We start from the raw sequence: 25,881 nt of genomic DNA, 5'->3' as shown, positions 1-25,881 counted from the left end.
TGTTTATCCTAGATTTAACTTATTACTTTGTGTTTCCTATTGAAAAATAAAACTACAATTAAAAGATGTTTTTTTTCCCCAGTGTTGTTTTCATAAAACTGATATATAATGTCATAAAGCCCCATGAGTCACGTGGACATTAGGACATGTCAACTGCTCTCTCATGTGATGTGATTAAGTGAATGAAAGAATCAATGACTTCATGATTAAATCAGTCATCTGTGTGTGTTTGTGTCGCCCTCAGACAGTTGACTCTTCGCTGAGCTGATAAGTCCCTCTTTATTCCGCCGCCATAAAAGCGCCGGCAGCTCATTGTGCGGAGTGATCTGATACGGACTACACCCAGCCGCCTCACTGCCCTGCCTGGCTTCCTTTGATGCCCCAGCCTTGGCGTTGGACAACGTCGGAGTGCGGGTTAGGTTGGATATTACAAATTCGCTTGCGGGTTGTCCTCTCGTCTGGAAACCTTTCGTAATAAGCTGTAGGGTTTCTTTTTTATTTGTAGCACACATTTCTTGAATATGTCTTGGCAAAGCTACGTGGAAAACCTGATGGCCGATGGCAGCTGTCAGGATAGCGCCATTGTTGGGTATACGGACGCCAAATATGTTTGGGCAGCACATGCCGGCGGTACTTTCAACAATATAACGGTAAGAGCGATTGAAATGGTGTAATGAGGCAGAAGGTGCGTCTCTGGGTTGGTGGTACTGTGTGTTAACGGTCGCCAGAATAAATTGCGTTTAAAAAAAACCGTTACCTCCCAGGATATAAATGACTAGCAAGCTAACGGTACGCGTGCTAGCTAGCGACGGGAGCTAGCTTCATCGGTGGCCTGTCGCGGTTATTTCCTGCTAAGGAAATGCTGCGGGATTAGACCTCGTGTGTCTCGTATAGGATTTAACACACCGGGGCTTGCTTGATGGCAGAAGACATGAATCCGTCATATTGCCACCGACATGAATTGATGAAAATGACAACACAAATTTAGCCCGGTGCTAATTTAAAATCAGCGAGGAGACGTTGTGTGTGTGTGTGTGTGTGTGTGAGAGAGAGTTTAGGGAGCGTGCATGCTTTTGTGTGCACGGCCGCTTGGAGAAGAAAACGTTAAGCTGCCGGTTTACCGGTTCACTGGCGTTCGGTCAGCCTACAATACATCTGCGTGACATTTTCCTTTTATGCACGAAATACGGATAATATTATTGTTACTAATGTAATCGTTGCCTTAAATTCTAACAGCTTTTTTTTTTTAGATGGAAAATCCCTTATGTAATGGGTCCAGATCAAGACCGGCAGCAGCACATTTCACATGATTACATGTGAACAACAAAGTAAAATTGACAGGGTCATAATCACGTCCTTGTAATATTCATCTTAAATAAGACTGTATTAAAATACAGTCATTAGATTACATTAGACTTTATGGATCCCACACTGGGGAAATTCACACGTTGCAGCAGTTAAAAGATAGAACACAATAGATTAGAAATGGAACAAAATAGAATAAATTGTAGTGCAAAGTATACAGTAACATGTAGAAATATATATATATATATATATATCTTTTTTTACTTTTGTGTAAAAAAAATAGGTCTCAAACTTGTGGCTCGAGGGCCACATGCAGCCCGAGGGCCACATGCAGCCCTCCAATCAATTGCATGTGCCTCGCTACTGAATATCAAATGACTTCTTTATGGTTTGGGGCTTTTTTTTTTCCACCTGACTGGCCCTCTGCTGGCCAGACTAGGTGCTCTGTGGTCCCCAGGTCATTTGAGTTTGAGACCCCTGGTCTACAGCCACATTTGCCTGGCTCAAAGTGAGACATTATCCAGAGAGACCAGGTCTTCCCAGCAGAAGGAGCAGAAAAGGCCCCGTCTCCAAGTGTTAGAGTTATGTTCTCTCGGAATGGTAATTGTTTGTGTATTAAATGTCAAAAGGTGTGATGGGTTCCAAATGCTGGTTTACTTGGCCCAGTGGTCTGGTATCTAAAGGGTGGAGCTAGACATGCTGCAGTCAGTTGATTGGTTTGAAAGAAAGAATCAATATCTGGTGAAAAAGGAATTGACTGGTTTAATGTGTTGCATTCTTCATTATATTGATTGGCGGTCCACATCGTCTTGCTAATATAATTTCATGCTATGTACTTAGTTGACATAGCGAACTGGACCACATCAAGCTGAATTGCAGTGTATCACTTGGTTTAAATGCAGCTAAAGTGAAATATAATTTTCCCCAATTCAGTACAGATGTTCACAACATATAAGAGAAATAAATCTTGAAAGCAAAGGCCCTCATTATATAACAATTTATGAAAAATGTAGATTCCTCAGTAATGAGGTGAGAAAACCAATATGGCCAAAGCAGTAAATTTGCTGTTGACCATCAGTTGATGATTGGAATTGTTGGGAGTCAACCAGTTTGCTGATAATTTAACTTGTTTGGTCTACCTGGTTAATAAATGCCAAACATTTTTTCAAAAAGTAATTTCTGTTTTGTTAATTTAACAGTTGCATAAAAGCAGCAAACTGTATATATTATTTAATCCTGGAGAATATATAGAGCATTTTGCTTTAAAATAGAGTTTAAGCAACAGTTTCAATGGTTGTCTCAGTGAAAAAATATGCTTATATAGACATTGCTATCGAATTCTAAGAATATTGAACCTTTCTATCTTAAAGTACCTAAACAACCTGTTTCATCCTTTTAAAGGGGGCTCATATTTCCATGTGAACATTTATATAATAATTATTAATATTGTATCCTAAGAATAAATAAATGCTACTCATGTTTCTCAAAGCATACTTGAAATCTGACTCACTTTTACCCAATTCTGTATTTTTGCATGTTTTCCAGTCTCAAGAAATTGATGTCCTTGTCGGTAAGGATAGGGAGAGCTTTTTCACCAATGGTCTCACTCTGGGCTCAAAGAAATGTTCAGTCATCAGAGACAGCTTCCAGGATGAGGGGGACTGGACAATGGACATCAGGACAAAGAGCCAAGGAGGAGAGCCTACATACAATATTTCTTTGGGAAAAGCAGGAAAAGGTAAAAGTCATTTCTAACAGATTTTTCTTCTCATTACAATGCAAGAAATGCCACCTTCATGGGTTTAAACCATAGTGTTAAATATTATGAAAGCATTACAGTTTGAGACTTACCCTCATAGTTTTGTAACTTGAACAAGTGCTGACTGAAAATCATACTTCTCACATTGTCATCATGAGATAATTTACCCATGAGCTTCCAAAGTGAGAAACACTGATTGTTAGGAATAATTTCCCTCCTTCATTTTCCCAACATAGCTCACTTTTTTTTTTCTGTTTTTCCTTCGGATTGTCTGTTGACCTCTCACCCTCCTGCTCTGCATGTAGTGCTGTATTTTTTTCTCTTTCACAAACTAAATTAAGCCAGTGCCTGCTTCAATTTTCCAAACAAAAAACCTTTTCTTTGCAAAAATGAAGTGCACTGGTCTTTGTCATTTTTTTTATTGATATTTTATTTGAAAACACACATGCTTGTTGTGCACACACTGACATTCAGTCATGTGCAATAGAGGACCTGGACTGTATTAAACCGATTCATGCTGACAGTTTCTCATTAAAGAAACACTAGTGTAGTTGGATGCAACAAAAAAAATTTTTTGATCAATCTTTCAAAATTTTCTCAATTAATCAAGTACTTTTTTGTTCCAAAAAAATGTTGATCTGTGTTTCCCAAACCTGGAAATTGTGATATTCTCAAATGCCTTGTTTCGTCCACAAACCAAAATTATAACATTTTAATCATTTCATTATGTCACATTTAAGTAGCTGATAAGTCAGGAAGCTTGTTTTAGTTATTAAAAAAAAAAAGATCGATTATTAAAATGGTTGACTTAATTAATTAATTCAGTTATCGATTTAATGATCGAAAAGTCGTTATAGCCCTAGTGTGTAGCATTTTAAACATTTGAACACTGAATCGACAGTCCAGGATGCAGCAGCATATCAGTCCAATTGATAACTAGGCTAAACTGATCTTGCAGACGGTGTTAGTGTTGCATGTCCCTGTGCTAAACACTTGGGGTGACAATCCTTCTTTCTTGCAAAGCCTTTACCCTTTCACTTTTCTTAACTGTCCCTTTTTCTATCTCTTCTCTTTCAGTTTTGGTTCTTGTAATGGGCAAAGAAGGGGTCCATGGAGGTGGATTGAATAAGAAGGCTTACTCAATGGCAAAATACTTGAGGGATTCAGGATTTTAATGTTTTCAAGCTTGTTCAGATAAAATTGAGGGACAAAAAAAGAAGAGAACAGAAATATTGCTGTTAACATTTCTCCTGCAAGCAGTCAAATGTCTTGGAAACTTTTTAATAGCAATGAAGAGTGGTAAGATCCTGTGTCACCTTTGTCCCCCCCTTTATCCTGTAGGGGGGAGACTCTTCCTTCAATTTTGTTCATTTCTCTTTTTTTTTTCCTTGTGCTCCAGTATTGGTTTTAGTCATGGCAAAGGATGGGGTCCATGGTGGAATTCTTAACAAGAAAGCATATACAATGGCTGATTACCTGAGGAAGTCTGGATACTGAGCAACCTCTCCACCCATCCATCAACTTAGCAGCTTGCTCGCACTCAACCGCATTGTCGACACTACTTCCAGCATTAGAAGGCATACAAAATTACTTTATCCACATTCTTTTATATACTCCACCCTGTTTTTTTTGTATGAAAACCCCCCTCCCCATTTGAGCATTATACTTCTCATATTTTGGGCATGACAGTAATGGCATGTTCTTGCTCAAATTTTGCAAAGTGTAATACAAATGTTAAATCTGAACTCACGTGGTGCAAAATTCACTAAGCAGCTGGCTCATATTTCAAGGGGAAGTCCACATGTAATGTTGCATAATTGGTGAAGAATAAAGCTTTTTTCTTTTTCATTTTAAGCATCATTAGAATATGCCATTTTTCCCATCAGCATGTGGGCATTTAAAAGTTGCATGCACACCTCTTTAGCATACAGATCCCACTCCTCATCTCTCTGTCCCAGCATTATATTCCAGCCAAAACCATCTTCTCACCTGCCTCCATCTCCCAAGTCGTCATAGCCTTCATTTAAGAAATGACAAAATTCCTCTGACAAAGTCCTGTATGTGTGTTCCTGCTCACCACCGCCAGGCACAACCTCTGTTACCCACGTCACATGCTTTTGCTGTTGTACCTGAATGTGGTCTTAGAAGTTAATGATGTGGTGTTGGGCTGTTTTCTGAGTGAAGTGTGTAAGGTCAGCGATACTGAGGCCTCTAGATGTTAAGATGCTTCCACACGTCCTAGAGTCCCAGACATTCCACCTCTGCAACAGCTCGGACATTTGTCAGTCAGCTCCTGCTACATGTTTCTTCCATCCCCTTTGGACCAATTGTCAGTGTAAGAGGATTATCAGAATGACTTGATCTTTTTCAGATGGATGATTGTTGGAATTCACTGTTAACTGTAAACGATTGACAACTTCCGATGACTGTACAACATTTAACTGCTTCTTTAGACTTCAGCACTACTTAAAAAACTTTTTGCCACTAATTTGAACTGTTGCTAACTTCATGTCCATTAATTGATGAAATGGCAATTTCATTTTACTACATTATAAATGCATTTTGAGTGTAAACCCAGGCTGTTGGGCTCCAGCACCTTGGGATTATTTGCCTTGTGCTTTAGACATCAAAGGTGTATTCTCACAATGTCATAGTATGGTACTTTGAAGTATATTTAAAAGAAAATTAACTGTGTACACTAAACATTGAAAATGGTGTTGGTTGGAATAAGAACATTTGTAAGTTGTCTTGTGAAACTTTTCTGAAAATAACTGTGTATTCTGTGCCATAAAAATCAATCCGATCTGTTGCTACTATGAGATGGATTTTTAATTGCTTCCCCAGCAAGAAGTAACTTTTAATGGCACTTTCCCAAGGGATGTTTTGGCATCGGTGATCTCAAGAATTGTGGATTATGTACAGAATAAAAAAAAAAATGGAAAAAAAATTTAAATGGTCTTTTTTTTTGTCTTTGTTTGAGATGGAATATACTTCTGATGCAATCGATTTTGAATGCCATGAATTGATGAGACCTTGTTTACAGATGGATCAAATAAATGCAATTCCAACCAGAGGCAAAGCCAGTATGTCCTGCCTAATGCTTTTTAGTATGAATTTTGATGTAGACAGATGCTACAGTTCCAAAGACTAGCGTTATAACTGATATTAAGTTAAAACTAATTGTATTAATCAATACAATGACCTCAAGGTGATACTGAGGTTTACACATTTATTTGTTGGGTGTCACTGCACATTACATTTAAGAGGTTTGTATCAGGAGGATGTTATCACAGACAATCTAAAATGATAGAAGGGAAACTTCCATCCTTCTGTCCAGTTATTTTTTTTAGGAAACAAAAGGGAAAAAGTAAGGTTATTTGGAGAAGAAAAGTACACTTCTGTGGAGTCACTCTTAGCATAATGACATTTCTCACAGTCAGGCCCGGACAACACATTGTTGGAAGTGAACTACTAGCCTTCAGACAATAAGTCAATATTCTGCATATCGTGTTAATTTTGATGGATTAATCAGGAAACCTTTTACTCACACTGAATGGCAGGTGGTACGGTGAAGAGTACGGGAAGCAGAAGTCTAGATATCTTTAGATACATTCAGGTATCCAAATAGCGTTTATCGTAGGTTATTTGGTTTCATTTTGTAGTTGAAGATTGTACATTTAGTGCAAATTTTAAAAACCACTGGTTTACTGTTATTTTTCAATTCATATTCAGTATCATCACACATACTGCTTCATCTTTCACAGATTTTATGACCCTCTAAATGTAACAAAACAAAAACAAAACAAGAGTGACACTGGTTTATATTATTACATTTATATCAATAATGCTCAAGCACAGCTGTCTCCTAGTTTAGGGCCCCATAAAGGGTAGGCCCTGGAGGCCGATGACCCCTGTGGCGACCTCTAAAGGGAGAAACCGAAAGAAGAACATTTTTGTCACAGGAGCCTAAAACAGGACAATTAAACACCCCAACACTGGTTTATCACCTCATTACCTCACATGTCACTCTGCCTGTCTTTACTATAGCATTACATGAAATGTGCACCACATAATGTGGTTCCTATGACTCTAGAAGACCAATGATGACACTAAATGAAATCTCATGTCGCATTATAGCGTTAGTTTCATTTGGTTCAGACGTTGAGCCTGTTGATTGGCAACACCTGCTGTGGTCAGGTGTTTAATCGCTCGTAATTAGGAACAAACCCCGTGCGCTCTGAAGTTAATAGCGGGTGCAAAGGTGAGTCAGTAAGAGGAGTTTAGGGTTTACCTGTCACCTGTGTGTGTGCCGTGCGTTCCTCTATCACAATGGCGTACAGTGAGAGCGGGGGCGCTAGGATTTTACTATGTTTAGGGCTTTTGGTGGTCGCTAGTTCATTTTGCAGATGTACAGCCCTGTCGAGGCTTAAGGCACTGGGTAAATTAAAAGAAAACTCGGCGCTGAGCCAAGGGCAAGTTGAAGGAAGCGGTCTACGCAGCGGGAGACTCCTAATTGGGCCAAACTCTGTGCAGGATGTTAAACGAAAAGGAACCAGGACCACTAAGAAACGTCTGAGATTTGATACTGATTACCAGGCAGACATGGGTATGACATTTTGCTTTCATTATGACTTTAATACTGTTAAATTAAATTAAATATCTGACTTGCATAAAAAATAGTTGGTGTGGTGCTACTTAAGTAAAAATATATATATATTTTTAAAAAGTTTGGGCAGAAGCAAGACAAGCTCAAGGACAAGGTGAAGGCCTTTCAATGCCAAAACGGGACAATTCAGCAGTGGAGCTACTCCTTGGACTGGAACCTAAGGTGGAATGCACAGGAGACTCCATGAAGCTTAAAGTCCATGATTCTGCTTCTACACCTGGGTCTCTGTTCTATGTGGACAGGGGTAAGTTAATTTGGTGTTGTGGTTATACATACTCACTGGCCACTATATTAGGTACACCTAATGTAGGTCTTTTTCCTACAGAACAGCCTTAAATCTTTTGTTTAATTGTGCTAAAAATATTCCTCTGTAAATTTGGCTCCATCACATCTGATGACTCTGGAAGTACAGTGATCTCATTGCCATGTTTGAGATAAGATGATTAGAGCTGTGTGACACGGTGGTGTTATCCTCCTGGAATTGGCTTAAAAAACATTACACCGCTGCCAGCAAGCAGCCTGAACTGTTGACACAGGGCAGGATGGATCCATGCTTGCATGTTTTTACACCAGCAGTCTGACCGGATCATGCAAATGTTGCAACAGAAATCAAGATTTATCACGAGACCTATTGTCCAGTTATGAAGCACCTGTGCAAATTATAGCCTCTATGTAATGATCTGGGCTGACGGGAGTGGCACCCACACCCATGTCGTAGTCTTCTCAATTCAGATGCTCTGTTAAAACCTCACCAGGTTGGCTTGACCTACATGCCCAAATGCTTTGAGTTGCTGCTATGTGATTAATTATCCATGCTGATTTAAGTATTTGAATAACGAGCAGTCAAACCAGTGTAATGTTTACATTTATCATAATTACAACCCAACACTGAAACATGTTTTTCATTTTTCAACATCTAACAGTTCATATACAAATTGTAAATACACTGTTCACATTTAAAAGACCAAGCTATCTACTGCAGTCATTTGAGTACAATAAGGTTGATTCTAAAATATATATTTTTTTATTAATATTTTGTCATTTGTAATCATTTAGGAAGTCAATATTCTCCTCTACCTCTGTCCAAGTTGCCACCAAGCTGTGGATACACAATGACATCAACAAGGAGAGATTTTGTCTTGGTTGCACCCTATGACGGCTGCTTTGTGTCTCTTCAGGTGGGACCCTTTCTAAAAGCAAAAGACACTCGTATGAACGATTTACATACTTGGAATATTAAAAACCTATTGTTTGTTTCAGGAGGACAATTATGTTCTTCCCCTGCGTTGGCTAGGGTTACCAGTGAGAATGTCATGCCCTCTTATGAGACCGTCTTCACCTAGCCCGCCAATGGTCACCTGCCACTGTGAGGGCATGGTTGTAAGAACAGAATGGATACTCTCTGTGGATAAAATCAAAGTAAACTGTAAGTTTGTTTTGCTTTTGACACTGTCGATCTTTGCAAAGATGTTTGTTAATCAAGAGAGTAACGATGCTACATGCATTTGGTTGTGCCGGGTGTTTTTTTTTGCTTCATAACTGTGTTGTCTGCATTTATTTCTGCTTTTACACAACACATTGATACAACATAGTATTTGCTAGATGACATCAAGTTAGTCTGAAATAACTTTCTAGTAGTCTTCTATATACTTACTTTTGGTTGCTTACACTAAAATACCCCTCCTATGCACTTGATAGTCAGCAACAATTGTTAGTACCTCATGCCACTAAGCCATCTAAACCAGACTGAAGTTATGCATTAAAATCTTTACTGTTGCCTTTTTTTTAGTGTGCTTGATTGTGATATTGCCTTACAGTGAATGGTAACTGGGAACCACTGATGGATGCCTCATCTAAATGTGGGTTCAGTGTAGTTGTACATCCTGAGGGTGTAGTCATCTCTGTTCACTATGCACCCTGCCTGGAGAAAAAGGTACAGAACATATTTCTTAGTTTACAAAAAAAAGTCCACCAAAATGTGTAACAAGCATTTTGTGTTGCAGGATGGCATGTACACACTAGAGCTGACTGGAGATGGAGAAATTAAGATTTCCTGCCCTGTCCTGTTTGAAACGCAACCTAAACCCACAGGAAAGGATCCAGAAAAGCAACCTGAAATGCCAGGCAAAGGGGTGCATCATACCATCCCACCCCGAACTCCATGTCCTCAGTCTGCAGTTCCTGAAGTCCCAAGTATTCCTCAGAACCCAGAGGTACCATACCAGAAACCAAAGTGGCCAAAGGAAACTGGGCAACCTCAGTTGCCCTTCTATCCTCAGTCTCCATATTTCTTCTACCCTTATCCAGACACTAAACCTTTACCTACTGCACAGCCATCCACCTCTCCTATACCCAAGAAAACTGATGGACTGCAAATTAAACAAACTCTTCCTCCCTTCATCCCGACCCAAGCTCCACATCCTCAGTCTGTAGTTCCTGAGGTCCCAAGTATCCCTCAGAACCCAGAGGTACCATACCAGAAACCAATGTGGCCAAAGGAAACTGGGCAACCTCAGTTGCCCTTCTATCCTCAGTCTCCCTATTTCTTTTACCCTTATCCAGACACTAAACCTTTACCTACTGCACAGCCATCCACCTCTCCTATACCCAAGAAAACTGATGGACTGCAAATTAAACAAACTCTTCCTCCCTTCATCCCGACCCAAGCTCCACATCCTCAGTCTGTAGTTCCTGAGGTCCCAAGTATCCCTCAGAAGCCAGAGGTACCATACCAGAAACCAATGTGGCCAAAGGAAACTGGGCAACCTCAGTTGCCCTTCTATCCTCAGTCTCCCTATTTCTTCTACCCTTATCCAGACACTAAACCTTTACCTACTGCACAGCCATCTACCTCTCCTATACCCAAGAAAACTGATGGACTGCAAATTAAACAAACTCTTCCTCCCTTCGTCCCGACCCAAGCTCCACATCCTCAGTCTGTAGTTCCTGAGGTCCCAAGTATCCCTCAGAAGCCAGAGGTACCATACCAGAAACCAATGTGGCCAAAGGAAACTGGGCAACCTCAGTTGCCCTTCTATCCTCAGTCTCCCTATTTCTTCTACCCTTATCCAGACACTAAACCTTTACCTACTGCACAGCCATCCACCTCTCCTATACCCAAGAAAACTGATGGACTGCAAATTAAACAAACTGTCCCTCCATTTAATCTGCCAGTCGCTCCTCAGGGACAAGTTCCTATGCCATTTTTTCCTTATACCTGGCCACCCCAACCTGAAAAAGTGCCTGAACACCCAGCACAGACTCCAGCCACACAACCACCTAATGGTAAAGTGGAAAACCCTTTTAACCCTTATCCATACTATGTTAAGCCACCTAATCCTAATCACTTTCCTGCACAGAAGCCTGAACTGATCCCAATGTCTCCTCCAGCTATCCAAATTTCTAATGGCCAAAGACCCCCAAACCATGAAACTCCACCACCACAAGGTAAATATGTCCCAAATCCATTTAACCCCCCACCCGAAGGACCTCCTTCAAGTGGGCCTGTGCCACAGAAACCACCAGTTTCTCAGGAACCAACTGGACAAGTTTATCAGCCATTCAACCAATTACCTTTTTGGCCACCTGTTTGGCCTCAGGGCCCTTTCCAGACTCGCATGCCTCCTATACAGGAAAATCAACCAGCTCAGAAGCCAATGGATAAACCTTCATATCCACAAGCACCAAAAACTCCCACTGAAAAGCCAGCTCCAAGTGAACAACCTCCTCATGTCAAACCTCAAAATGGCCAGTTTTATCCTCCTAACATTTACTACCCACTGCAGCCTCAACTACCTCAGCCTCTAACACCTGCTCCATCCGCTCAGCCACCAAAACAGATCACCACTGCTCAACCAAAAAATGATGACACAGCCTCACAAAGCCCACAATCAGGCTATCCATATATGCTCTGCCCTCAAGTTTGTCCATCAGAGTTTTCTAACTGTTGTCCACAAATTGCTTTCCATCAACACCTGCATCATTTTGTTCCTTCTGGATTTGGCAATTATTTGACTGCTCCTCCCCCTCAAGAGCCAAGTGAGGCAGCAACAACCACACAATCTTCCACTTCACCTCACCCCCTTACTAAGAATGAAAAGCACCCATATCTCTTGCCACTAGATGGCATTCATGCTGCACCAGGAGGTGTTCCCAGGGAGACTTTAAATACTAAACCAAGTTACCCCTATTTTATACCGAATAAACACTATTCATATGAACCACAAAAGGAGATGCTTGAAAACTCACCACGAACCCAAACAGCAGATCAGTACAATACTCCTGATGGTCCAGGAAATCCAGTGGTGCCATATTACATCCAGCCAACAGGACAGCAAATGAGCCAACTGTTACCTGTGGACATGAATCCTCCCTCTTGGCATGATTTCATGTCTATTATTGCCCAGTATCAACAGCAGCATTTCGCAAATGAGCAAAGTGAACCCTCCGCTAAGAAACTGCACCAATCTGATGGGGGATCAATTGAGCAGACTCGTACTAAAGTTCTCAGTGTAGTTGATCGCCCTCTTGTCCCTTACTCCATGCTGCAAGATGATCAAGCACCCACTAATTCCTCTCACTCTTCTGAAAGTGGATCAAAGAAACCCAGTCATAAAAGGACCATCCAACCCAAACTTGAGTCACAGGGTTATATACTTTTACAGCGTGGCCCGCCAGGTAGAGAGCCCGACCGTCTGGATAGTGACTTTCATCATCCCAATTTAAACCCCCCTCAGGAAAATCTGCAACGCCCAGGATGGCTTAAAAAAAATTCCAATCCTCTACCTGTGGAATACAGGCCACGGCCTGTTGATGAATCAGCTATAGATAGTTCCTATTTGGTGCCTCTGTCCTCAGACCGGTCTTTGAGTGCAGCACATTTCAAGTCTGAATTCATTAAATCCTTGAAAGACATGTGGAAGCCCCCTACTCAAGGCTCCAACCAAAAGAAGCTTATGGTCCAACAAAGGCATTTCAGTGATGGAGCCCAGCAGGTGACCACCTTAAGTACTGTTTCTTGCTTTTTTGTCTTTAACAGAACCCATTTTTTGACTAATGTGCTTGTTGTCTTGCAGGACTAAAGTAATCTGCCCAAAGTGGAGTTTGAAATTGGAAGCTGTAGAGGTAGATAAGCGAATAAAAAAATGTAAATGGTACCTGAGCTTGTTTCTTTTTCCATAAGCAATTTTTTTTTTTTTTTTTGCTGGTTTGCTTGTTTGTATAATGCATATATCTGCTTTTGGGACCCAAAAGGTGCATTGAACTTACTTTACCCATGAACTGGGGCTAATTGAACATTGACCCATTCATGTAAATACACATGTACTAATTAATCGGCTGTAACCTTATGTGCAGTCTGTTCTGTCCTTTTTTGCAAAAATGGACAGAACTTAAAACTTTAAAACTAATCTGAGCTAAAACCCTGCATGGATTCCTCCTTTTCAAAAACAAAATTTTGTTCTAAAATAAAAGCATATGTTTTCTCTTTTCATAAACCCTGCCACATATGTCTGGTGTGATGTGGTGGAAGACCAAGAGCTGTGAAGTCAGATGAGTTTAGAGCAAAAAAAAAAAACCCTGATAAGATCACAAACAAATGGTATATTAATGACAGAAGGTTCCAGGTAGCTGGGTCAAACTGGTGCAAACAAGGAATTGCTAGATCACCTTTGGATTCTAACTGGGTCCATGGAATGGAGAGCAGTGATTGGTCAGCTGCTTGGTTGTTTATAGGTCCGTGTTCTGAGTGTACTGGATAAACAAATGGCTGCAAAAACTGCTATCCATACTTTTTCAACTTGTAACTTCTCAATATGGGTATATGTTCTCAAGCCCATGACTTTAATACATTTATCTCCAACAAACTTGGAGTTTTGGTGGTGTTTAATGTGTAAGAAACAAAAATAATCTCATCCTGTTTTGAGTAATGTTTGAAATATTGAATTTTCTTTTGCAGAATTCATTTTGACAGCAGGGAGAAGCATAGGTGTTACTGATTCTATCAATTTGACTAGTTATACCTGTTAACTTTTCTACTGTTACCTGTCAAAATGGCTGCGGCGGCCCATTTCACTTATTTAGATATGTCAATGAGTTCACTGGAACGTCATTGGTGTAAGTCAACATGATCAGCAAACACGCCGTTTTGCAATCACCGGACACATGTGATCATGAATGATCCCATGCATTCTGGTGCCAATTTATTCATTGAAAGTTCTAGGGGTCATTGTGTCCTCAGAAGACCTGGAAAAGGCCTCGGTCTTTCACCAACTGTCTGATTTCATTTTAAAGACTGCAAGACGACAAAATAGTGGACTTGAAAGATTTATTGAGCACGAAATACACAGCTCTCTTCCTCAATTTTCAAGAAATTAGTTATACTTCATGTTTGTGTCATTACAACATGTTCCTGCATCAATTCAAGTTAAAATAGCATCAAGGAAGCAAATATAGAGTCTGAGGGGCCTGTTCAGTCGAAGAATCTGATCCTTCCTGGGCACACTGACCTGACAAGACCAGGGCCAGTTTCAGATATCGTAAAGTGAGTTAATGCGATGATAGGAGCAGCAGGTGCATCTCTCTTCAACCTGTGGTCCTCTCTACTGCTGGAAGAGTCTGAGGCAGAGTCAACAGCAATATCAGCAGCAGCAGCAACATTGGCATCAGCAGCAGCAGGAGGGGCCGAATCAACAGCCACTGCGGAGGCAACAGGTACAATTTCTGCTGACTCCGATGATTCTGACAGATGACCGCTTAGATCAGGATTGTGGAGAGGGGTCAGTTTGTGGTGTCTTAGACCGTGCTTGTGTGACATGCTGCCTGTGTGTATGTGGACAGCTGGTGGTGAGACGGGAACTGCAGCCATAGTGCTGTTGGCATCCACAACAGGCACCTGGAAGATGAAAAGCATCGGCAAAATCTAAGTTGTTTTAAGTTCAAGACTCATTTTTTGGCCATTGAAATGTATCTGGAGACACAGCATGTTATTACCATGGGAATGTGGAACATCTTGCACTGCAAAACGTGAGAACGTGCAAAACCTTTAGCAGTACAAATGCCACGCTCCTGGTAGAAAGAAAGGAGAAACACAATTTACCCTTCATTTTGAATGGTTTGAAAACAGCTTACCACCAGGGCCAAAATATGTATATGACATGACACTGCATTATAACACTCATTTAATTACGCCACTGTATTTTTCAAATAACTTGTCTTTGTGTACTCACAGCCAAGGGGTCACTCGTGGGCACGCAGACTTCGTCAGTGCAGTTAGCCTCAATGACGACATATTCTGCTAAATATTGGTGTCCTCCAGACACAACCTGAAACGAGGCATTGTGGAGTATTGAAATACTGTATAATCACCAATGAACAGTACATTGGAACTGGTAAGTGTAAACACTTTACACTAAAGCCAACCTGTGACGATATCCTTCCAACCTCCAGAATAGCATAAGTCACATTGCCAGTATTGTTATTAAAGGTTGCCAAAGAGGTATGCACAAAGTCCAGTGCTGCGGTGTCATTCAGTGGGAGGAGGTTGAAACAGCCCACGCAGTCCTCGGTTGATTCTATATGCAAATACAGAGAAAGACACGTGCAGGTTTATGTGTGTAGAATGTCACTGGCGTGCTGTGTGTATGTGTGTGCTTCGATACAGATGAGTGTACAGTCAGATCAGTCATACCCTCTGTTTTACACTTGAATGCGGTGACAGTCAGCACTCCTCCGACTTTCTTCAGCACCACATCACAGTCTCCTTCCACTGCCTGGTTAAAGAAAGAATACATCAGCCTGCCTCTCAGTTTTCACTGTCACATATCTTAAATGTATTGTTATCTTTTCATTTGGGTAAGATGTGTATATGTATGACACCATATGTATGCATTAGTCTCACTGTCAGCATTTTGGGTCTGACTGTGCAGTTTGCAACAGGTGTGGGGTCCAACACATGACAGTCTGTCTCCAGCAGGTCAACTTCTAGAACATAGGTGTCGCTTCCATTGAGCTATGGATGGATAAAACAAAAGGATATATATATATATATATATCAAATAGTCCACCACATGGACAAACACAGTCCAAAAATGAAATGTCGTATCAGTGTGAATGACCACAGCTACTTTGCGTATTATTTGACAACATCCACTCGAGAACTTACCCCGGGGAAGATCTTGATATCCTCGATCCTGTTCAGCTCATACTTGTAGCCATGAGTGTGCTGGGCATTGAGGTAATCCCTGGCCAACAGAGCAGCCTCCTCTGCCTCAGGTGAGTCGCACAGAGGACGTAAAACATTGACCTGAGCCCATGCCCCCGCCAGCAGTACCAGAACCACAGTGATGCTCAGGGTCTTCATGTCTGCGATAGATGCAGAGTCTCCGAAAAGTGGCGCTTATAAGGGCAAGGACGGGAAGAAAAACCTGTAGCTCCTGGTGTATATATCCTGTACTTTAAACAGGAAAACAGAGCCAAGTTAAACAAAGTGATCATCCCTCCTGACTCCAGTGACTCATGTGGGTTGTACTCTGTTTTCGGACCACTGCCAAAACAAATTTAAGTTGAATAAAGTCTAGCATGGGACTTTAAATCAGAGACAATTCACTGTTTTACTTCATAGAAAGACACTGGCAAACATCTGATCTGTCCTCTGACAGCTGACATCAGACATGACGGATCTTTGAATGAAATATCATATTAAAACATGTGTCGTGTCCAAGCACCCACATTGTGTAATCAGCTGTCTGTGTCCTCAGAGGTCAATCAGAGCTGCACAGCAGGGCCTCACTGTCTGCGGGGGATTCAGAGAGACTTGCTCAATGACGATTCCACAAAGAGGATGTTTGCCAATTGGGGTGGTGGAGGTCAGAGTTAAGGGACACGGATGCACATTGCTTTCCTCTTAATATTTGCTCCCTATTGCACCATCTGGACAAGACTTTCCAGGTCAGGATGAGGACACAACCAGAGATCTTCTCGATCTGAGGTCAGTAATAAAGCACTTCTATGAGACCTCCATGTTTCAACCATGTTTGTTCTGTTTTTATCTTTTTTTTTTTTTTTAGGTTACATACATTTACAAAAGTTGTCCATGCTTTGGACAACTTTTTATTATATGTCCTAAGGATTCCCTGATGACCTTTACATGACCAATCCAGCCATTATTTTTAAAGCACTTTAAAACAACCACAGTGGACCAAAGTGCTGTACAGAATGATAACTAGAGGACATACATCTAAAACAACTAATATAAATTACAAATAAAACATACAACATGGATAACAGCAAACAATGAACCAAATTAAAAACACATAAAATAAATAAAAAATCAATAGAAATAATAAAGATGATCTGTCACTCAAATCCTTACTTTTACGGAAAGTGGCTTTCAGGCTGTGGAGCTCACTGAAATTCAGATTTTGATTTTTTACTTTTCTTTGTCTTTGATTTCCAAATAGCTACGTTCTTAATCGTCATTTAAAAAAAAATATTTAAAGACAGCAGCATAAAATCTACAGTTTTCTGACCTGACCTTCCCAAGACTCCATGTGTACCATGTGACCCTGCATCAGCCTCTTCTAGATGCACCAAACACAGCCACCACTCGTGAGGAGGAAGAGGTCAGAGTGTCTCATCTGTCCCGGTGAGCCAAGAGACGCTTGTTTTTGTGTAAATGACAGCTGTGGATGTGGAGGAAACAGAGAGTAGTCCTGTTTTGAGGTTTTTCAGAGCAAAGAAACTTGTGGGATCAGATCTTATCCTTGCCTCAACTTAAAAAGAAAAGAAAAAGCTCCAGCAGAGCTCACAGTTCATTTACACACCAGTGCAGCAGCTGTTGTGTCACCACTAAAGCTTCAGGGAACACGCTTGGCAAAGCAAGGTGAATTTGTTAGTCCGGCTAGTTAGTTAGTTAGTTTATTTCAGTCACAGGTATTCACAAATAAATGCAGGTACATTTGTGTTGACACATCTTAACACACATTTTTTATAAATTAAATAGCAGCATTCTGCACAAGAGAAATAGACAGAAAAGGCGTCGGTTGGTGTCGTGCTTATGTTACCTGTCAGCGTGGGATTTATAAAACAAAAACCCCGATAATCAAAACAAGAAAATACATTAATATCCTAGTGTCTGTAGGTTCAGGAATAATGAATGTCTTGGTTCGTTATAAGTAGAGTTGGCGATGATTCTTAAAGCCCTTTTTCTGCCTGCCCTCTGATAGCTCTTTGCAGAAACAGGTTACAGGAGACAAATGTGACACCTATGGACAGTTTAGTGACACTGCAGAGCCACAGCCAAACCTCTGCTGAGGTTCCCATCAGGACATTGCACTGTCGTCACTCCAGCTCAGGACTTCGAACACATACACAGATGAGAGATTCACTACTATAAAGTCTCACCAGAGTGACGTCAGCCTTAAAGCACTGCTCAAGGACATCCTTGCAAGATCTTTTAAGCTTTTCTTACCTTTATTTTTGGGTTTATATATATATATTTTTATATATATTATATATATTTGATTATTACGTTGCACTTTGAGATGACAGTAGTTCCTCAATGAGTATGTATATATTTTTTATTCTACATATCACGTATTGTAAATGCAGAATATCCTGTATTCATTTATTTTAGGTCACATACATATACAACGTCTCAGCTATAGACAGGTAATCGGTTCTTGCCTGGACAATTAAATAAAATAGAGTCTAATTACAATTCATTTCTGCAGAAAAAGATATTTTGCAAAACTAAAAAAATTATTTAAAAAGAAAAATGAAGGCACAAGAGAAAAACAACAAAAGATATTATACATTTATACAAAATTATACAATATAAAATATTAATCACCAAATTAATTAATTTAGATGATCTGTTTTTGCTTTTGTGAGGATTTTGTTTTGTGCTGAAGGACTTGGGTCATGTCAGTACATTTTTGGAATACGTATTGTTCTCTGAGGTTTGCTGCAAATTAACCTTAAATATAAAAAAAAACAATGTTGTGTGTTGTAGTAACATTATTGGCCACAGAGAGTCACCAAACTCTCTGTGCACAATCATGTGACATTTCCCATTCATCAAATAATCTCTTCTAGATGTCTGCGCAGTAATAGACAAGAAGGGGCCTAATCATTAATGTAGAATCCCCAATCGACTTCGGGCTCATCGTCCAAGCGGATGACGAGGTAGGACACCAGCTGGAAGAGGTTCTGCCACAGGCCTAAGAAGAGGTACAGATAGAAGTCGCTGACGTCCATTTGGCAATGAACCCCCGAATAATTCATGTCACACACACACTCAAAGCTGTTCACGTAGTTGACACAGAAGCCTCCGTTCATACATGGGTCTGAGGCACATTCGTCGACATCCTTCTCACACCTGGGAAGAACAACAAGAACACAGACATTAAGGCATTAAAACACACATTTAAATCATATTTGCAAAAGCAGCCCGACAGGAAAAACAGATTGTACATATTTAATAAGAAGGAGTGAGTGAGCAATATCTTAAGAATGTTTGTTTATCTCAATGTTAGACCGTCTTTTCCACTGGGAAATTAAAGTTTGTGCTGCTTTTCAAACCAAAGTGGAAAGAGAAAACAGCACAAAGGAAAGAGGAGTGGATGATCCACTGCTGGTTATTATAGTTAATGAAAAATAACAAATATTAAAATTTAAATAGTTTTTTTAATATCTGTTAACTGAAAAAAAATAAATAAAAGAATGATATTTTTCAGTTCCAGATACCTATGGCTTAATGTTTTGTGCCTTTGTAAATGGTTAACTTAGGCATTATATTGTTGAAATTGCACTTATTTTTCTCAAGAAATTTCAGGCTATTCAAAACATGTTTTGTAAAAAGATACTTCACTAAACCTAAAACAAAGAGAAGAATTTAGTTGTTCATAGGTTATTATGCTATTATTTGACTGGTCCGGCCCACTAAAGATTTGAATTGTGCTGTATGTGGCCCCTGAACTTAAGTTAATGAGTATAAAGAGGACTGTCCTACCACTGTCCTGTGAAGCCCGGCAGGCAGTGACAGGTGCTGAATTTTGAGCAGCTCCCTCCATTATAGCAGCTATATTTCCATCTTGTACCCATACATGTAGACACAGGCAGCTGAGGAAGTCTTAACAGACAAAAGAACAAAGAACGTCACTGTCACCCACTTGAATCGAGTTATTATGTACTTGTTTTATTGACACAGTGTCGTTTTTTTAAATGCACAGGCACTTACGGATTTGTCTCGATGTACCATGGGATCTCAGGGACTTTGTCGCTGAAAGAAACAAATCCGTCAGAGCTTGTTAGTACAACCGTGAGTGTGACGTCAGAGAGGTATAAATGAAGTGTTAATGAACTCACCTGCAGTATTGGCCTGTCATGTTCTGAAGGCAGAGGCATGAGTAGGTCTGGACGCCTTTGAGGCAAGTAGCACCGTTGCTGCAATTGCTGTTTTCACACATGTCAACTTCAACCTCACACTGTTCACCACTGTAGCCCGGCTCACACACACACCTGAACCCGCCCGGGTAATTGGTACAGCTGCCGTAGATGCACGGACCGGAGACACAGGCGTCTATTGGATGTTGACACAGCGGCCCTGTCCACTCAGAGGGACATGTGCAGTGATGCAGGTCAAAGAGATCCTCACACACACCCTGGTTCTCACAGGGGTTGCGTGCGCACACACTGGATCCCGAGCAGCTGTGCTGCAGGGCATCGTTGCCATTCACCCTCACAAACTGCTCCTCCTGAGGTCTGGGGAGGTTCAACCTTCTGTCCGAGTGGAAAGGAAGGAGAAGGCCTCCGATCTCCACAGAACCCAGACAACCAGACAGTTTCATTCTAGTGTCCAGGCTGCGTCCACCAACAAAAATGTCTGCCCCCTCCCTGAGGAAATCCAGGTTTCCTGTAGCTGTTCTGGACATGCTTTGCTCCCTCTGGCTCCCGTCCACATCCATGATCCACCTGGAGGCTGGTCGTGTCTTGCTCTCCATGCTGAGCTCCACTGTGTGCCACACTCCATCACTGATGGCACCTTGGCTTTGAACTGTCACCTTGGAGGAATCCTTTTCATCCGCAGCCTTGATCTCCGTGACCAAATGAGAGTTGTGGAGGAACACGGTGAGGTAGGCTGAGCCCTGTTGTCCGTGCAGTAAGGTGACAGTGGACTGTCTTGTGCGGACACTCAGGGACAGGCTGGTAAGGTTGCGGCTAATCTTGCCGTTGCTCCGGTAGAGCAGAACACTGCTTTCATCCCGAAATGTCACATTAGACAAACCTGAGGACAGAGGTAGAATAAACAGTATGAACTTAAATGGTATATTAGCATTCCATGTAGTTCTCTATCATTAACATTTAATCTGTTTCAACACAGACATGAAGTGCACTTATTTTAAATGACTATCCCTGGGGAACAATTGATAACACAAGCACTGTAAAGCTAACCCAGCCATTTAAAGCCATTTCTAAACATACATTTTTGCACTTAAATACACTGCTTTGGGCTGTGGCAGCTCTGCTCCACTGTGAACCATAGGACATCTCGAGGAAGACTTGTCACCATTATCGTTCACAGACATGTGGCATTCAGACTTAATCTGAGCAGGGATTAGCTCTTCTTAGAGGAATCCCATAGGATCCCTGCCTCAACTCTTTTCCCCGTGGTAATCAACCACCCGGTAATTAAACAGCACCTGCACCAGTGAGTGCTGTGAGAGGACGGCACAGTGCAGGACGCCCCAAAGTAAGATCAGAAACAGGAATAGCCACCAAGGTTGTACACTGTTGTTGTGCAGTACTATTTCAAGGATAGCGCCTGCACCATGGCCATTATTAACCCTTAGAACACATATAGGCTGCTTTTTTGCGACTATTTTAATATGTAAAGACTAATTTACAGAGGCTATAATGATGTGCAATGTCCTATATCCATTTTTTTCAGCTTAACCGATGCAATAATTGCTTCTTTTTTTATATATAAACACAATTTGAATTTGTGAAATTTGGAAATACGTCAGGGTTACAGTTTAAAGTACGCTTGGCTCATTTTCATGGACAAAAATAAAAGAAAAACAGTTTATTTTGTGACTTATGCACAATTATCACTACTCTCACTTTTTCTTATGTATATGCGATATAAAAGGAATCATGACTAAAAAAAAGCCATTCTTCATTTATTTGCTTCTTAATGGGAACATCATTTAAAAAGAATCCCATCATGTTCTATGGAAGACCTATTACTAGTGATTGAGACCATTGATGTTTACTGACTGATTATGTGAGAAGTAGGATTTTTTTCCCCTTGGACTTCCATTCAAATTGTCCTCTGGCTGTTCAGTATATTGTTATTTATTCAGCAAACTGGAAGACTAAGTTAATTTTTCTTGTATATGCTTTATTGTTCTCAGGATACTTACACTCAAAGCCCTGAGAGCGGGGCTGACAAACGGCACTGGAGGGGCAGGGAGACAGCTCGCACCATTTCACCTTCTCACAGCGCTGCCCTGCAGTGTTGGGGGGGCAATTACAGATGAAATCATCCCACATGGAGTAACACACTCCCCCATTGAGACAGGGATTGACCTGATAAAGGATGTGAAACAGTACAAATGAATCCACTGCAAGTTCTACGTGCTACGAGTGCAGGTAAATGTCTCACTAACTGTTGACTCACAGCACAGGCGTCGTCACTGCTGCATCCTTTTGCGACACTGATGAGTTTTCCCAGGCTGTGAGATTCCACTGGAGTTTGTATGGGATAGAACTGCAGCCGTTTGCTGTTAATCCTCAGGTCCTGTACACATCCCTTAAAGTAGCCACCAAACTTAGCTGAGGCCCTTGAATCTGGCAGCCCACCAACGAAAACCAGATCCCCAGAGTGGGCTCTGGTGTGCCTGATGGACATGGAGCCCTCGTCTTGGGCCGACTGGAACAAGTTGGCTGCTATTCCTTCCATCTTCACAGTCAATAAATGGAAGTGTCCATCGCTGATAGGCGTCTGACCAACAAGGGTCTCAAAGTTGTTGACCTGGACTTTGACCCTGCCTTCCTCTAACCACAAGCGGAGGTACTGGCTGGTGCTGTTGGCCAGGATGAGGAGAAGGCCACTGGACTGTCTGGTGCGAATGAACATGGATATGATTACGCCATCACCTGGGTCGTCATTCAAGGAGAAGACGGCGTAACTCTCCAGGTCTTTGTTTCCAAACCTTGCAGTGATATACTCTGTATGGGTACAGGCGGTGGAGAGAGAGAGGGAGAGTGTGCATGAGAGAAAGTCAAACACTGTACGTTGTTAGGTCAAAATGCTTACATCCAATAACTATGATGTTATTATTTTAGCATTATTTTATTTTTTTTGCTTTGTATAAACTGTAAATGGGGAACAACTAGTCTGGATTTGTCCAAAGATAAATGAAATGTACCCCACACACTACACCTGTAATGGCCCAGTACAACCAAGTAAATACAGATATTCCCTTTTTCAGAAACTGATTGCAGCTGACAGAAAATGATATCATTTCTTGTTTAATGGTTATATTTGACAAATATATGGGCATCATCCATTGACCTTTACATGCAAAATGTTAATGAAATGGTCAGTACAACCAACAACAGTAAAGGTCAGTGTTTCCCTTGCTAAAACTTGATTACAGTTGCCAAAAAGAAAATGCAACTCCCAGGACACCCTGTTTTTTTATTTTAATCCTCAGCCCAGGTGTTGCTGTGAGTGCCTCCTAATTGCATGATTGAGTGGCTGAGCACGGTGCTATTTCTACTGCCTCTGTAAGCTCCTTTAAAGTTCACAAACTCTATTATCCTGAAACCAGTGAGATTTCTGCAGTGAGGCCACTGAGGTTGAACTTGGTGTTGCCCTTGTCACGTGTCAAGGAGAACATGCAGACAAACTCATGTCCCACCTAAACGTTGCTTTTGTGTATTCCTGTTTAAAATAAAAACTTTTTTTTTTTTGCATTCAGAGGTGTTGGTGCGTGTGCAAGTGTGGCACTTACCCTCGGCACAGTCGTGTCCCTCATATGGTCTGTGGCACTCACACATGTAGCTCCTCCAGCCCTGGCTGACACAGCGTCCGCGGTTCTGACACGGGCTGCTTTCACACTTGTCTTTGTTACTGCATCCCACAGTAACGTTTGTCTGAGTGTCTGAATTCTCTGGCTCTGGTAACACCAGATGTGAATCCACAAACACATCTCTGAAGCAGCCACGAAAAGCAGATGGGTACTCTGCTTCATCCACAGCTCTGTCCAAACCTCTCGCTGCTCCTATGAAGAGGCTTTGACGAACTACTCCTGGCTTGGTGAGAGCAGAAGTTCTGTCCAGCAGCTGGACTCCAACACTGGAGTCTCTTGGACAGTCTCTTTCAGTGCAGAGCAGCCTGATGTGGCTGACCACACTGCCCAGTGATGCTTCTACTGTGTGCCACTGTTGGTTTGACAGGTACTCTGGGAGTTCTTGAACCAGCGTCCTTGTGGCTTGACCTTTCAGGCTGCGGAGGGCAAGATGCCCATCCTTCAGCTCGATGCTGAGGAGCAGGTCATCCACTCTGCGCTGCATGATTGTACCATCTGCTCTCTCTGTCTTGAAGCTGAATTTGACACGAAGAGGAGCCTCTGGGTACCGAAGCTGTGTCTCTATGTAAATGTAGCCTTTGGACTCAAATGAAAAGACCGTGGGGGTTTTGCATTTTGGGCTTGTGAAGCCAGCAAGGCAGACACATGTGTAAGTGTGCTGGTCATTCACAAGTAACGGAGAACAAACTCCTCCGTTCTCACACTGGTCGTCATCACAGCCTGAAAGTGCAACTGTGCAATTCTCACCCCCATAGAGGCGTCCATTTTGTCTCTGCTGGGAGCAAAGGCATTTGAATCCCCCACTGTGGCTCTCACATATGCCACCATTTTGGCACGGCTGCAGTTCACATCCACTGATGTCCTCACTTGACAAAGTGCCTGTAAAGACAAGACACAAGTTTGTACACTTCATTTTCTACTTGGTCTGAGATATTTGACCCGGCTATGTGTTATTAAAATAAAAAACAAACAAAAATGAACAGACAATTATTACTAAAATAATCAGTTTAGGAAATATTTTGAGATGTATTCAAAATATCTAGACTCTACACTAATTTGGGTGTAGTATATCATAGTACACCGAGCACATATGCCACTATTTCTTACTATTACTATTATGTGAAAAGACAATAAGAGGAAATTCAAGAAACTACACAAATAATTCTGGCCTAGAAATATGATAAGCCTTCCTCCCGTAGCCAATATTACCTGCATAAAGCAACCATAACATCCACACATGAATGCTGTACTGCAGCATTGTTCACAAAGGTCGTCCAAATGTCTAGATGTTGGGCAGTATCTTCATTTCAGGTCAGTGACAGGTGTCGAGCACATAATGGGTGTGCGGCTCCATCTTCAGCTCTGCTCCTCCACACATGTGCCTGCTTACTGAAACGCATGGAGTGCTGCTTTCCAGACAGAAGGGATTAAGCTAATGCACTTACAATGCCTTACAATTCACATGTTGGTGAAGGGAGAGGCTCATCCAGGAGCCTAATTTTGGCCTTTTAAATTTTCCCTGACCATATTATGATAAACTTTAAAAAAAATGATGAGGCTCAATAAATGAAAATGGATGAACTACAATGTAGTTAAAATATTGTTTTCACATGTCAAACACATTAACTATACATACAGTACATATCCCTTATCACCAATATAGACATGGAGATTTGTATGTGTGCAAGCACACTATACTATAGGGTGTTAGGGTTAAGGCAACTTTATTAAAACTTTATTAATACCCGTGGGGAAATTTTATTCATCCCCTTCTAGGAACCTTTCAAGAACCAGGAACAGTGGGCAGCCACTGAGCAGCACACAGGAAGCGACTCAAAGGCTGAATATCAGTGCTGGTGATGACCCACACAGACACAGCGTAAACATACAAACTCAACATAGAAAGGACCTAGAAGGGACTTGGGTTTGAACCTGGGACTTTCATATATGTATATATATATATATATAAATATATTTATATATAAATATATGTATATATATATATATATATATATATATATATATATATATATATATATATATATATATATACA

General features: G+C 41.2%; 4 protein-coding genes across 6 annotated transcripts; 2 read left to right on the top strand and 2 right to left on the bottom strand.

Moving 5' to 3' along the window:
• The first annotated feature begins 286 nt into the window (after positions 1-286).
• LOC131467357 (profilin-2-like) lies at positions 287-5,981 on the top strand. 3 transcript variants are annotated; one of them, XM_058641224.1, is made up of 4 exons: positions 287-414; positions 506-650; positions 2,851-3,043; positions 4,142-5,981. In XM_058641224.1, the coding sequence occupies exons 1-4, from the start codon at positions 377-379 to the stop codon at positions 4,237-4,239; spliced, it is 474 nt and encodes a 157-aa protein (XP_058497207.1). In that variant the 5' UTR covers positions 287-376; the 3' UTR covers positions 4,240-5,981. The 3 variants fall into 3 exon arrangements, with proteins under 3 accessions (XP_058497207.1, XP_058497198.1, XP_058497216.1); XM_058641215.1 differs by having other exon boundaries at positions 292-414; positions 4,464-5,981; XM_058641233.1 differs by having other exon boundaries at positions 337-419; positions 4,464-5,981.
• A 1,344-nt stretch (positions 5,982-7,325) lies between these two features.
• LOC131465274 (uncharacterized) lies at positions 7,326-12,885 on the top strand. Its single transcript, XM_058637777.1, has 7 exons — positions 7,326-7,670; positions 7,792-7,974; positions 8,787-8,908; positions 8,991-9,156; positions 9,548-9,663; positions 9,734-12,724; positions 12,806-12,885. The coding sequence occupies exons 1-7, from the start codon at positions 7,394-7,396 to the stop codon at positions 12,809-12,811; spliced, it is 3,861 nt and encodes a 1,286-aa protein (XP_058493760.1). The 5' UTR covers positions 7,326-7,393; the 3' UTR covers positions 12,812-12,885.
• A 1,156-nt stretch (positions 12,886-14,041) lies between these two features.
• On the bottom strand, positions 14,042-16,162 carry ahsg2 (alpha-2-HS-glycoprotein 2). The gene is made up of 7 exons (XM_058625438.1): positions 15,892-16,162; positions 15,628-15,738; positions 15,418-15,499; positions 15,150-15,301; positions 14,957-15,052; positions 14,721-14,795; positions 14,042-14,622 (listed from the first exon to the last, which is right to left on the bottom strand). The coding sequence occupies exons 1-7, from the start codon at positions 16,087-16,089 to the stop codon at positions 14,200-14,202; spliced, it is 1,137 nt and encodes a 378-aa protein (XP_058481421.1). The 5' UTR covers positions 16,090-16,162; the 3' UTR covers positions 14,042-14,199.
• Positions 16,163-16,457: 295 nt separating this feature from the next.
• LOC131456770 (protein crumbs homolog 1-like) lies at positions 16,458-25,547 on the bottom strand. Its single transcript, XM_058625395.1, has 9 exons — positions 25,037-25,547; positions 23,750-24,706; positions 22,411-22,961; positions 22,154-22,319; positions 20,097-21,015; positions 19,969-20,010; positions 19,741-19,860; positions 17,263-19,107; positions 16,458-16,521 (listed from the first exon to the last, which is right to left on the bottom strand). The coding sequence occupies exons 1-8, from the start codon at positions 25,083-25,085 to the stop codon at positions 18,855-18,857; spliced, it is 3,057 nt and encodes a 1,018-aa protein (XP_058481378.1). The 5' UTR covers positions 25,086-25,547; the 3' UTR covers positions 16,458-16,521; positions 17,263-18,854.
• Positions 25,548-25,881: the final 334 nt, after the last annotated feature.

This window comes from Solea solea, chromosome 1, assembly GCF_958295425.1.
Source record: "Solea solea chromosome 1, fSolSol10.1, whole genome shotgun sequence".
NCBI lineage: Eukaryota > Metazoa > Chordata > Actinopteri > Pleuronectiformes > Soleidae > Solea > Solea solea.
Note: the sequence above shows the minus strand (reverse complement) of the source record. Positions and strands in the feature narration are given on the sequence as shown.